This window comes from Callionymus lyra, chromosome 17 (assembly GCF_982586985.1).
Source record: "Callionymus lyra chromosome 17, fCalLyr1.hap1.1, whole genome shotgun sequence".
Classification (NCBI taxonomy): domain Eukaryota; kingdom Metazoa; phylum Chordata; class Actinopteri; order Syngnathiformes; family Callionymidae; genus Callionymus; species Callionymus lyra.
Window position 1 is genome coordinate 15,331,315 of NC_141834.1, and position 13,945 is coordinate 15,345,259.

Genomic DNA, 13,945 nt, shown 5'->3' on the forward strand with positions numbered 1-13,945 from the left:
TGTATGTTTTGGTCCGTTTTTTATTATACATTTTTAAATACTATATTCCCCCCAAAATAAATTGATATATTTTTATAATCATTATTATCATAAGAAATAATAATAGTTATTTTTCTAGTAACAATTATTTCACTGCTTCATGAAACAGTGTTGTGTTGTTTAGAGGTCAGTAGGTGGCGCCACCAGTTTAAAAAAGATGTGATGTTTCATCAGAACAGTTGTTCATAACAAAGTAAAATAGAGCAGAGGCGCCACCTAGTGGACTCTGAAAATAATGACACTGTTTCATGAAGCTTCGGCATGAAGCTACTTTTACTCTTTAAAATATTTTCCTTATTCTAGTTTTATTTTGATAAATATACAAATATCTATCTATATATTTTTAAAGCAATTAGAGTTTAAATCAGTGGACACTTGATTATTTAACTTAATGGAAAAACATATAATTTAAAATTTACTTAAATTATATTAATTTCAATTGAACTAAGAAATGGAACAATTGACAAACTAAAGCAGACTAAAGTTTTCCATGAATTCATGGAGGGGAAAAAAACCCATAAATGAGTTCACAGGGGGCGCTATGCTGACTTTCACTAGAAGTGGGCGGGACTTACGACAGGTGAGTTGATTGACACATGACTTCACCAGTACCGAACCTTCCACAGATCACAAAAAAATGTATATTCTTGTGTTTTGCAAAGTTCATTGAATCGGCTGCGAGTGAGAGGGAGATCTTAACCATCTGGATCCACCGACCTTTTGAAGGTTTCGTCACAATGGTGAGCTGGAATAATAACTCTTCTTCTCTACTTTCGTTGTGTGTTATTATAACTCCGGGGGTTCATCACCAGTCGATTTGACTCCAGAAGCTCTCGTTAAAAATGACCTCGAAAAAAGATTTGACCTCAATTGACCTCCGTGGAAGTACTGGACCATGAAATAACTACTTGTGAAGCCCATAGTTCTGGTATAAACACGACTCGCTGAGGCTCCTGGGAACCCCTCGCTAACGATCCTGTAGCGTTAACGACCTTAAAACTTTATCGACAAACGTCCGACCAGTTCTTCAGTCCAACTATTACTTTGTTAACTTCATAGAATCAGCTTTTTGAGCGTCGACCGCTCTGAGAATCTGACTCTCATCACGTTGACAGAGACTTAAACAAGTGTGTGTGTAGTTGTGTGTGTGTGTGTGTGTGTGTGAGTGTGTCTGTGTGTAGTTGTGTGTGTGACGCTCAAGAGACGGCGGTGACGAGAGAGGAAGCCGCTGATATAGAGACGCACTTTCTTTCAGTCTTGTTTGATTTCATGGATTTATGGCGTCTCAGCCGGGAAACTTTTTTTTTTTTTATGCGGCGCTTGATTGTTGTTTATTTATCGGTGGAACGCAGAGACGGGATTAGTCGACACTAAAGAGGAAATGAAATCGCCTGTAATTGGATTGTTTTTGAGTTTGTTTGCTAACGTACGAGACGGAATTCAATCAAGAGGCGAAGCAGCGTCGAAGGGCGTTTCTCTAGTGTGTGAAATACATTTGCTGGTGTTCCTCAAGGCTCTTTAATAGGCCCGAGTACTTTTTCTCGGCACAGAAGGAAAGAGGATTTTTACTTTTTCCTCAGTCAGAATTTTTCAATCTAAATGTTTAATTTTTTTTGTTGTATGTTTTAAAATACTATTATAAAAGTACTAAAGTACTAAACAATACTTTATTTTTTTTAAATGTTTATTATTACAGTATGAAACATTTTTTTCCTTATTCTATATTTTTTTTACTAAGTTTACTGGTCTTTAAAATATTTTTCATTAATTAAACTTAATTAAGTTTTATTCTAATAGTAATACACATTATAATAACATTTTATTAACTGATTGTATAATTTTACGTTTTAAAACTAAAATCATAAAGTAATTAGAGGGTAAATAACACTTCATGAATACATTTCATTTATAAAGTGAATATAAAGTATTATTTAATTTATTAATTTATTTGTAATTTTTTCTAACTAAAAAACAAAATGAGATCATGATAGAAACCCTCGCTTTATTAATAAATTTAATAAATAAAGTGAATATAAAGAATTTATTTAATTTTATTTAATTTATTCATTTATTTGTTAAAAGAAGTTAAATAACAAACAAACTGTTAATGAAAAAATGAGATAATAATAGAAACTCAAGCTTTATTAATACATTTAATAAATAAAGTGAATATAAAGTATATTTAATTAAATTTATTCATTGATTTGTAAAATATTTTAAATAACAAACTAACTGTGAATTGTATAATTTTTCGTTTTAAAACCAAAATCATCAAAAATCAAAGTAATTAGAGGGTAAATAACACTTCATGAATACATTTAATTTATAAAGTGATTATAAAGTATTATTTAATTTATTAATTTATTTGTAATTTTTTTTAACTAAAAAACATAATGAGATCATGATAGAAACCCTCGCTTTATTAATAAATTTAATAAATAAAGTGAATATTAAGAATTTATTTTATTTTATTTAATTAATTCAATTCAATTATTTAATTCAATTATTTGTTAAAAGAAATTAAATAACAAACAAACTGTTAATGAAAAAATGAGATAATAATAGAAACTCTCGCTATATTAATACATTTAATAAATAAAGTGAATATAAAGTTTTATTTAATTTAATTTATTCATTGATTTGTAAAATATTTTAAATAACAAACTAACTGTGAATTGTATAATTTTACGTTTTAAAACCAAAATCATCACAAATCAAAGTAATTAGAGGGTAAATAACACTTCATGAATACATTTAATTTATAAAGTGATTATAAAGTATTATTGAATTTATTAATTTATTTGTAATTTTTTTTAACTAAAAAACATAATGAGATCATGATAGAAACCCTCGCTTTATTAATGCATTTAATAAATAAAGTGAATATTAAGAATTTATTTTATTTTATGTAATTTATTCATTTATTTCTTAAAATAAATTAAATAACAAACAAACTGTTCATGAAAAATGAGATAATAATAGAAACTCAAGCTTTATTAATACATTTAATAAATTAAGTGAATATAAAGTATTATTTTAATTTAATTTAATCATTTGTTTGTAAATTATTTTAAATAACAAACTAACTGTGAATAAAAATGAGATAATTATAGAAAACCTCACTATATATAATATATATATTTTTTAAACTTTTCGTTTGATCTAAAATAAAAATACAAAGTATATTCCTCAGTTTAAAAACATTAGAGGAAATACAAAAAATCATGCATAATTAGATGAACTAATGAATGAAGTTTCCTGTCCTTTAATCTGGATCGTCGACTCCATTCCTCTGCTCCTCATCCTTCTGTTCGCTGCACTCCTGCTGCTCTTCCCTCTGATGCATGACTTTTCCTCCGACATCCGTTATTCCGGATCCTTCCACGATCCTCTCAACAGGAAGCCAACTGTCCGGCTGCAGCGATGGATGGAGACGAAGTCCTGGAGTTTTTTAAAGACGTGGATTTATATCATTATTAGGTTCGAGTCGCTGATGATGACGTGAATATATATCGTCAACAAACACGATTTGAATGCAGCAGGTTTTGAACCGACAACCGCAACTGATTCCATTTAAACAAATGAAATGTTGACATATATATTTTTTAACAATGTTAATTATTCATGTTTAATTGGTTTAATCCACTGTTATTACTCAAAATGTACAAGTTAAAATGAATTGGCAAATGTTACACGTGTACTTTTTTGAGTTTTAATACTTGTTTTTTTTCTTAATGTATCCAATATTTTGTGTTATTTAAATACAAAACCTGTTTGATGACGACTAATAACACATTTAATGATTAAATATTGCATTTCATAAGTATATTTATATATATTTATATTGTATTATTTAAGAGTTTTGAGTTTAACACTTTTTACTGAACATTTAATAATTTATATGATCTTAATTTCAATTTAACTACCAAATGAATAGTATAATAACCATATACAATGTAATAAAAGGTCACTTCAGTATATTGTAATATTTCAAGTGGCTTTTTACAGATTTTTAGAAGTAATTTGGTAATTATATCTTTAAAAAATGTTTATTTTTACTTAATATATTTTCCATAAAATAAGATATAGTATATTTAATTGTCTTGGTAATATTGTGTAACTATATTATTATTATTAAAATAATTCCAAGAGTTGAATAGTTTTTTATACCATTATAATGATAATTATTGAGTCATTATTCTCACATTTTCTCGTTAAAAATACGTTTCCAGGCTTTATTTGCACATATAAATGATATTTTGATCCTTAATTTAACAGCCATAGTGTAATTAAAGTTATTTATTAGCAGAAGTTGGTGACATTTACGTAGAATTGATGATTTGAATCACAGTTTTATTTATAGATATTAGATTATTTCAGACTGACATTTATCATGTGTGTGTTTTACAGCCGCTGCTCTTAACCCTCGACTCGACGCACACGATTCAATCTATGGGAAAATAGTTGCTCCGTATATTTCAACTTTAAAGGTTGTGTTTCTCATGCCGACATCACACACACACACACACACACACACACACACACACACACACACACACACACACACACCCACACACACACACGAGTGTAAACAATCATCTTCACTTCCTGTCTACTCTGGATATTTAGAGTTGAAGAGAGAGAGAGAGAGAGAGAGAGAGAGAGATGGGGAGGATGGAGAGAGCGTGGAAGGAGGACAGTCGTACTTTGTTGCACACAGACATGGAAGAAACAAATCTGCAGGACGAGACGTGATCGCGGACGAAAGCAAAAGGTCGGACATGAATCACGCGAGCAGACGTCCAGGAGCAGACGAGGCTCGGATCGTCATCGTCGACTAACGAGGTAAACAAACTTAATTGGAAACTCTTTTCTTTTTTTTTCTCTTTTTTTTAATGCATCTGCTCAAGAGCTCGAGGTCCAAAGGGAGTTGAACCGGCAACGATGCGTCCAAATGAAAGCCATTGCAGCTCCTTTTGGTTTGAGCCGGTTGCCGCCCAGAACCACACAGTGATGGAGGCTCAGATGATTGATCCATTAGAACAGGATTATCTGGTTAAAATGGAACAGATGGTTAAAATAACTAAGACTAAAATAGCCATAATTCACTAAAATATAGAATTTTGATTTGTTTCATGAAATAATTTAATTGTTTAATGTTTTAATATCCATCAAACATTAAACAACAACATATTTAAAGATTTTAAGAAAGAAAATTCTCGCTCCCTTAAAAAAATGTTTTCAAGCACTGAATATGTTTTATTTAATAATTTAATTCAATAACTACTATATTAAAACGTTTATTTTATAAATATAATTTAATTTTAAAAAATCTAACATTTGGAATAAATACATTTTTTCCACACATTCTAATTTCAATAATTAACTATTAACTAAAATGCAATGGTTTTTTTTTAACGCAACTCCTCATAGCAAGAAGGTTACAGGTTCACTTCCCCGGTCAGAAGTTTGTATTTTCTCCTGGCATCCTGTCCAGGGTGTCCCCCGCCTCTTGTCTGAAGTAACTGGGATAGACTCCAGCCCTGCAACCCCTGTAAGGAAAAAGTCAGCAGAAAATTAAGTTTTTTTATTTTATTTTTTGTAGTCTTTTCTAATCAATATAAAAATGTTGATATAATAGAAACACCAGACATTACTGAGTACGGAGCGACTTGATGGATCTTTGAGCCGATCATGTGAGGAAGTAGAAGCATAACTATATAAAATATATTAAATCAACCTTTTAATATATATATTAGTGAACTTAATTGTGTAAGAAAATAACATTTAAATGCAATATTTCAATAAAAAAAACACTCAAAAGTTCAACGTTTTTAATGTTAAATTCAACCACTGAATATTCTGATGACGCTGATCTACTTAATTGACGCCATCATCGATGATCAATAACCAGACCTGAACAAAGTGAGGCCCTTTGACTGGATTTGTTTGGCCCCTTGATAAAACTGATCTTGTAGAAACGTTTTTATTTATTTATTTATTTATTTTTAAGTATAGTTCATTTCAGCACTTAATATGTTTATTTTATTGTTTATATTTAAGTATAATTCATATAAATTAAATAGTTTACAACTTAAATTAAACATTTCAGCTTTAAAAACGTTTTTTTTTAATATTTTTATTTGATTTTATCTCATATTAAGGCTCTTTTTAAGTCTTTCTTCTTTCCAATATAACAGTCACAGCCTCTCTGTAAATGTAATTTCCCACCTTGAGATGCTGAAGCGTCTTCACACGAATGACATCCAAGTTTATTTCCAGATTGAAATCCAAAGTAAAGCTTTTTTCCTTCCAGACAATCTTGAGTTAAAAATTCACAGACGACAATAATTCGTGCGTCTGTGCGACTCTTAATACTCGCCGAAGGTTCTCCCACGCTGCTGCTGGAATGTGTTTATTGTGCGGCTCTGATCCCTCTGCCCTGCTGAGGATCACTTTACGCTCGCGACGTCTTCCCGAGACAGAAGCACAACAATGACACGTTCGCTGCTGACGAAGAGGCTAAATATATATTTGTTGTTTCCAGATATTGATTTAAATCATTTTCAATGTTACATTGTTGAGTCAGAGAAATCAAATAGATTATAGTTTCTTGAACTGAACAAAGCATTTTTGTTTTGTTACTTTGTTACCGTTTCAAGTTTGGACTTTTTCATAAGATCAAGATGTTCATGGTCGTCCAAGAGGTTCAGCAACTACCGTAAGATTAAAGTTTAACACTTAAAAATTAAATAAAAAACACTTTAAATGGTGTTAACGTTGCCATCCCACTTCTGATACCTTTTGTCACTGGACTCATAGAATAATATAGGAAAAGCAAGCATCATAAAACACCCGAAAAATGCTTTTAAAATGGAGTAAATACAATAAATAAAGCATGTTGTAACAATAAATGTGGGGAAAAAAATAAATGTAAATAATATTAAGTGAATATTGCCTTAAAACCCTTTGGTTGATAGTCATATTATAGTAAGCACAATATGAAAATAAATAGTAATCTTTACATGAATATAAATGAATAAATAACACTAACAACTTGAAATAAAAAAGCATTTAAAAATGCAATTTTTACATTTTCAGTTCAGCTATCTCAGTATATATATATATATATATATATTTTATAAATATATATATATATATATATATATATTTATAAAATATAAGTCAAACAATTAATTATATATTTATTTTTATTCTATTTTATTTTCAAATCTTTTTTAATTTTAATCATTAAATATACATTTAATGACGGTGGCCCTGAAAAGGAAATTAAAAGCACAAAAATATTCGAAATTCTTCGGTTTTTGTGGTTGTCGTTTGACCCTCAAGAATTCTATTAGAAATAAATATGATATTTTATATCCACATATTCATTGCAAAACAAAATTAAAGTAAATAATCCAGTTAATGATTTTTAGTTTTTCATTTTCATTTTGGGGTAATTTATCATTAAAAGCAGCAGGTAAAACACTAAAAAATCCACTAAGAAAAGTGTATAGTAAAATGTATTAATAAAACACTATAATCGAATAAAAATATTAAACAATATTTCAGTTTCGATTGATAGTTTTTACCTTCATATGATCGATTATTGTGTTCGAAACGGCGCTGTTGCGTTAGCCGCGCAACAGCGCCCTCTGCCCTCAGCACGAGGTCCTACACCCTCTTCTATATATAAATAAATAAATGATAACAGCATATGGTTGAGGTCACACTCCCAGCTTGATGTTGACGGCTCTTCGTGACAGATCATCGGCTCATCATCGAGATGTCACAAATGATTTTCATCCAGTTTGACTTGTCTGTCGACATCAAGCCTGTTTTTGTTTTTTATAGAAGAAAATCTGATTTAAACATGTTTTTATTGGTTAGTTTTTAAACTTGTCGCAATTTATTCACGTGAATTCTACTGAAAAACATGAAAATAAACTTTAATATCTAATAAACAAATACATAAACATTGTTTAAATCTTCAAATTCATGAATAAATGATTTTAATCATGTGATTTTTATTTATTTTTCCTCTGATAGTGTCTTGGTCGTCCGTCACCATGAACCACACACCGTCCTGGCTGGTGCTCAACACTTCTCTTCCCGTCACGTCCAGCGTTCCCGGTCCGGAGAACTCCAGCGGAATGGAAGCTTACCTGCAGAAGCTGGCTCACCTGGACGAGGGTCTCTACAGCGACTACTACAGCCTCTGGATCTCACTGATGGTTTTCAACTCGCTCATCTTCATCGTAAGTTCTCAGAACCCATGATAAAAATATATATATTTTCATCTAAATCCTTTTTTTGTTCCCCCGACAGGTGGGAATGGTTCTCAACCTGGTGGCGCTGTACGTCTTCTGCTTCCGGACCAAACCCAAGACCACGTCGGTGATCTACACCATCAACCTGGCGGTGACGGACCTGCTGGTGAACCTGTCCCTGCCGACCAGGATCCTGCTGTACTACAGCGGCGGCGCCTGCGTCACCTGCTCCTACCTGCACATCTTCAGCTACTTCGTCAACATGTACTGCAGCATCTTGTTCCTCACCTGCATATGCGTGGACCGCTACCTGGCCATAGTCCAGGTGAGCCTTTCGTCCCGGGAAGAAACTGATTCTTGTGTCGAAAAAACGGATCAAAATGAACATTTTTTTAACCACATTTTACTATTAGAAATAGAAATAGAAATAGAAAAGCTTTCTTCATTCTTCAGTCAAAAAAATAAATAGAATTAAAAGAAAGTTGCTTCAACAATTAACCAAAAAATGACATTTAATAGAATAATGCTGCAAACAAAAGTGTTTTAACACTTGAAATCATATTTTTCTGTTTTCTTTATAGTATTAATTTTCTTTTATTGAAGTGAAATAGTTTGGAATTCTTTTTATTTATTAATATAAAACATGGTTTAATTTAATTGGATTTCTGAAAGTGAAAATAGTTTTTTAAAAAGTTTTTTTAATTAAATTTAAAAAGGTTTATAAGTCGTTTTTATTTAATTTAAGTTAAAAAAAAAAGTCCTTTAATTGATTGAAGTGAAACAATGTTTTTTTTTTTTCTAATTGAAATTCAACAAGTTGTTAATTGAAGGACGTTTTTTTTTATTGAGTATTAAAATATTTATGAAGTTTTTTTTAATCTTTAATTGAAATGAAAAGTTTTGAAGTAGTTTCATTTATTGAAGTGAAAATTATTTATTTTATTCAAGTGAAAACTATTTTTTTAATCATTTTTAAAAGTAACATGCAAATAGTTTTAAAGTCTATTTTTTAGGTTAAGATATTTTTATTTTATTTTAAATATTTATGAAGTTTTTTTCAGTTTTTTTAATGAACAAAAATGTTCAAGTCGTTTCATTTGGTGAAGTGAAAAAATATCTTTTGTTTTCATTTCATCAAAGTGAAAACAGTCTTAAAGTTGTTTTATTGATTGAAATGAAAATAGTATTAAAGTCTATTTGTTTTTATTTCAATTTAATTTTTTTTTTAGTTTATTTAAATGAAGTTTTGAAGTATTTTTTTAAGTTAAGATATTTTATTTTATTTTATAATATTTATTTCGTTTTTTATGTTTTTTTGATGAAAAACAATGGATTGAAGTGGAAAAAGTTTTTTTTTTTTATTAAAGTCAAAACAGTTTTGAAGTTGTTTTATTTATTGAAATTGAAATCATTTTTAAGTCATGTTTTTTATTTTCTAGTTTAAGTTAAGTTTGAAGTAAAAAAGTAGTTTTTTAATATTATATAGAAATAAATCGGCCTGTATACACTTTTTTTGATCATTTTTACCCAAAAACATGTAACTGTTCCTCGTGTCTCAAAGGTTCCACATATAAATAAAACCTAATATTTGAATTAAAAACTTTTGAAACGTCTCTTTCTTCCCTCAGGTGGAGGCGTCTCGTCGGTGGCGTAACTCCACGGTGGCCAAGTGTGTTTGCGTGAGCGTGTGGCTCTTCGCCATCGTGGTCACTTACTCCTTCCTGTCCACGGCGTTCCAGCACACGGGCTGCTGCGTCTCCAAGCTGCTCTTCCTCACCATCACCGAGTTCTTCCTGCCGCTCGTCGTCATCGTGGTTTTCACGCTCAGGATCATGTGGGCGCTGACGGACCGACGCCTCATGCAGCAGAGCAGGTGCGCCGGAACGAAAGTATTACCCATGATGCATTTCATGAACTTTTATCTGATGATTTTTATATATCACTACAATATTTGTCTGATCATATAGTACTCGGGTGTCTCAACGGGGTTAAAACACAAAACAAAACAAAATTGTTATTAAAAATAAATAAAAACTTCAAAGTGCTTACACAAAATGATCCTTTAAAAAATATAAAATAAATAAATACAAATATTAAAATAAATTACTAAATTGAACTAAACATTTTTTATATGTCAAAATATATACAGAACAAAATGCTAAATGAGTTATACCAGGACATAAAGTAATTAAATGTAAAAAGTATTTTTTAATGAATTGTATAGACATTTAAATCAAGAAAAAGTATATATATGTTTTTTTTATTCAAGACATAAATCTCTAAGTGATGGTTAAGAAATCGGAAATTATTGTTCAAACGAAAAAAATGTATAAGAAAATATTTGCATTATTTTAAATAATTCTACAAAATAATATTTGGTAAATGGATATTAAAAACTAGCAAAAAGACTCAAGACTCAATTTGCTCAAGAATATTTGTCATTTTTTTCATGGATAGATTAAAATATCAATACATGAAATGTTTTTCTGTCATATGAATTTACTCAATTTGATCAAAAATATTTTTTGCTTCCTGCTTACTACCTTGGCTCCTGCAAGGTTTTGTATCATCTAGAAAATGTAAAACCGTGATACAAAAAAAAAACGTTTTTTTCTATATATTATTTATATTTAAAAAATAATATCATAATCTAAAAAAAAACATGTATAATGAAAATTTGGTTTCCAGGAAATATTGACCATGTTCCTGTTAAAAATGACCAAAAAAAACAACCAAAAAGGTTCATGTTTAGATCCATAAATCCATGTTTTTGCAGGATAACACTCGCACAGGTCAAAGGTCATGAGTTCAGTCTCAACAATTCTCGACCCTTTTCAAACGAACCTACACAAAAGATTATTCCGTGAGAAGCGGAAAACCTCGGAGCCCACAGGAAACATGGAGGGAAGGCGACCAAACAAAGAGAACCAGTCGATTCAAAACCGCAGCATTGTGAGCTCATGGGTTCGAGTCCCTCTTTGACAGAACATCCATCAGAGAGAGTCGGGAGGCGAAGGTTTCTTCCTCACGTTGAAACTTTATTTCAAATGTCGTTACAGGGAGAGACGAAGGAAGGCGGTGCAGCTTCTCACCACCGTTCTGGTCATTTTCACCATTTGTTTCACTCCCTTCCACGTGAGACAGGTACGACCAGTCGACGCACCGAGAGTGGGCATACCTCTGCCAAGAGCTGCTTTTACCTGAGAGCTTGAAATCAAATTTGATCCCAATTTAAAGGCTCATGGGAAAAAAAACTGTACTGTAGTCTTCATACATCTCCCAATATTTTCCTAGCAACCTTAAAACAATATCAAGTAAACAATAAAAGAATATAAAGTATTTTCTTTTTTTTGCTAGTGAATGAAACATCCTTCAAAACCTTCCTACATCCAGATGGAACTCCAGAACAGGCGAAATGTAAAATCTGTTAATACATAAAAAAACACAGTTAATTAATACCTCACTTAAACAGACACCTGTGTTAAATATATAAATAATTTAAAATACCTCCTTGGCAGAGGTAATTATTTCAACTGCTTTCACAGCTTATTTCTATTGTACATTTTTGATAATATGAATTTTAATCAATTTAAATTGGCACAAAAATAAAAAGGTTTGTGGAGAAAGTGTATGTAATGTATAACAATGTCAATGGCAATACTCAGGGTTTAATTTAACATTAAACTTTCTTAATTCAAATTTAAAAATAATTTGTAATATTTACCAAGCATTTAATTATTTAGACGAGTTAAATTCAATTATTGTCATATTGAAAGGTTGATTTAAAAAAATGTATAATTAGAAAATGAATATATTTTTATAATGGCATTTTTTTTACTTGCTATTTATTAAAAAATAATCTTTTTATACCCTTTTTTTTTCAATTTGTAGCCTTTTCAAATTCAATGTAAAAATGTAGGTAATAATAATAGTAACACCAGACAAATACCAAAATAGTACAGAGCTTCTTCTCCTTGAACTCTCAGCCAATCGTGTGAAGCGCAGTGGATCATGTGACCACGTAGAAGAACACCATTGAGCAGTTCAATACTTTTTGTTTTTTAATATTACATTTCAAAAAGCTACAAATTAAAAAAAAAGTGTCATTTAGAAATATTTTATTTTTAATTATTGAAATTGGAACATCAAACTCTACATGTGAAAATATCTATTTTGAAAATATTCGATGTTCTTTATTATTTTATTCAATTATTTTTAGAAATGCAGCCTTTCAAAATAATATATAGACTTAAGACTTTAGACTTTATTTTATTGTCATTGCACAGAAAACACAGCAGTGAAACTGGCAACGAAATTTTGTTGCTTAATATCTATATTATTATGTAATATATTATATTATTATTATATTATTATATTATTATATTATTATAGTATTATATTATTATATTATTATATTATCATATTATCATATTATCATATTATCATATTATCATATTATCATATTATTATATTATTATATTATAAACAAACTGTTACATTCAATTGTTTAAAAAGCTTTAAAAAAACAGACAATCAAATCAAAAATTCAACAAATAAACTGATGGCATTTAATAACAAAATGTGGAGTAAAAGTTCATAAAAATATCAGCATCTATTTTAATTAGTTTTTCAAAGCGATGGCTTCTGTTTATTCAGCTTTTATTTGCTAGCAAATCAATTTAATTTGTTGCAATTGGAGTGAAAAGAAGCTTCTAAGATGTATAGTTTCTCTAGAAAAGCACCTTAAAATTGTTCTAATCCTCTCCCCTGACCCCTGTGTCGAAGGTGGTTGTGTATTTCTACCCCGATCTGCCTCACAACGCCATCGCCTACCACCTGACGGTGACTCTGAGCAGCTTGAACAGCTGTTTGGATCCCGTCGTCTACTGCTTCGTCACCAACAACTTCCAGGTAACCTCACAAAAATAACAAATAAAACAATAATCCATATAATGCAAACGTCCTGATCGGCTCCAGGCCACCATGAGGCAGATCTTCCGCCGCACCGACCCGGAGCAGACCAGCGGTGACATCATCAGCATGCAGCACAGCTCCAAGGCTTCGGGGGAGACGGCCAACGGCGTCACTAACAACACCATCGTCATGGCGAAGATCTCGCTGCAGAGCGAGCAGAAGTGTCACTCAACCACCGGGTGAACTTTTAAAAAGACAGTTTTCTGGACACGACAGAGAAAAACTATCAATGTTTCAGGACAAAAAAAGTTGTGTCAAAGGACACGAGGAAGAAGGAAAAACCTCCGTTAAGACATGAATTAAATATGAAGGTGAAGAACACTTGATCGTCGAGGACATGAATCGATGGATATTTTTCCACGTGTGGATTGATGACTTTTGTTATGAAGAGTCTCCGGTCAAGTTGCTGCAACATTTATGCTCAGTTCACACGAGAAGAACCAAAGATAAGAGGTTTATCTCCTGCTGCTGCTGTGTTTCTGGTTCAGGACATGTTTTATCTGTTGATGTGAGACCAGATGTGATCGAGTGACAAGTTGAGGGAAGTATAAGATACAATAAAACAACACGGGGAAACATAACTTTGTTGTATTGTCATAGTTGATGTAAATATATATATTTTAAGAAGCCCCTAAAGCAGGGGTGGGCAATTAAATTTC

The 13,945-nt window shown here is 30.9% G+C and overlaps 1 protein-coding gene across 1 annotated transcript; it reads left to right on the plus strand.

Annotated features, from left to right (window-relative positions):
- Positions 1-4,744: 4,744 nt before the first annotated feature.
- gpr20 (G protein-coupled receptor 20) lies at positions 4,745-13,842 on the plus strand. The gene is made up of 7 exons (XM_087812915.1): positions 4,745-4,884; positions 8,092-8,300; positions 8,371-8,637; positions 9,941-10,185; positions 11,372-11,456; positions 13,098-13,223; positions 13,290-13,842. Exons 2-7 carry the CDS (start codon positions 8,112-8,114, stop codon positions 13,467-13,469), a joined length of 1,092 nt encoding a protein of 363 aa, XP_087669041.1. The 5' UTR covers positions 4,745-4,884; positions 8,092-8,111; the 3' UTR covers positions 13,470-13,842.
- Positions 13,843-13,945: the final 103 nt, after the last annotated feature.

What these genes read in the sequence shown, in the direction of transcription:
- gpr20 (XM_087812915.1), top strand. Translation starts at nt 8,112, where the DNA reads ATGAACCACACACCGTCCTGGCTGGTGCTCAACACTTCTCTTCCCGTC. An exon ending in TCAACTCGCTCATCTTCATC is followed by an intron (nt 8,301 to 8,370) that starts GTAAGTTCTCAG and finishes TTCCCCCGACAG; the next exon opens with GTGGGAATGGTTCTCAACCT. An exon ending in GCTACCTGGCCATAGTCCAG is followed by an intron (nt 8,638 to 9,940) that starts GTGAGCCTTTCG and finishes TTCTTCCCTCAG; the next exon opens with GTGGAGGCGTCTCGTCGGTG.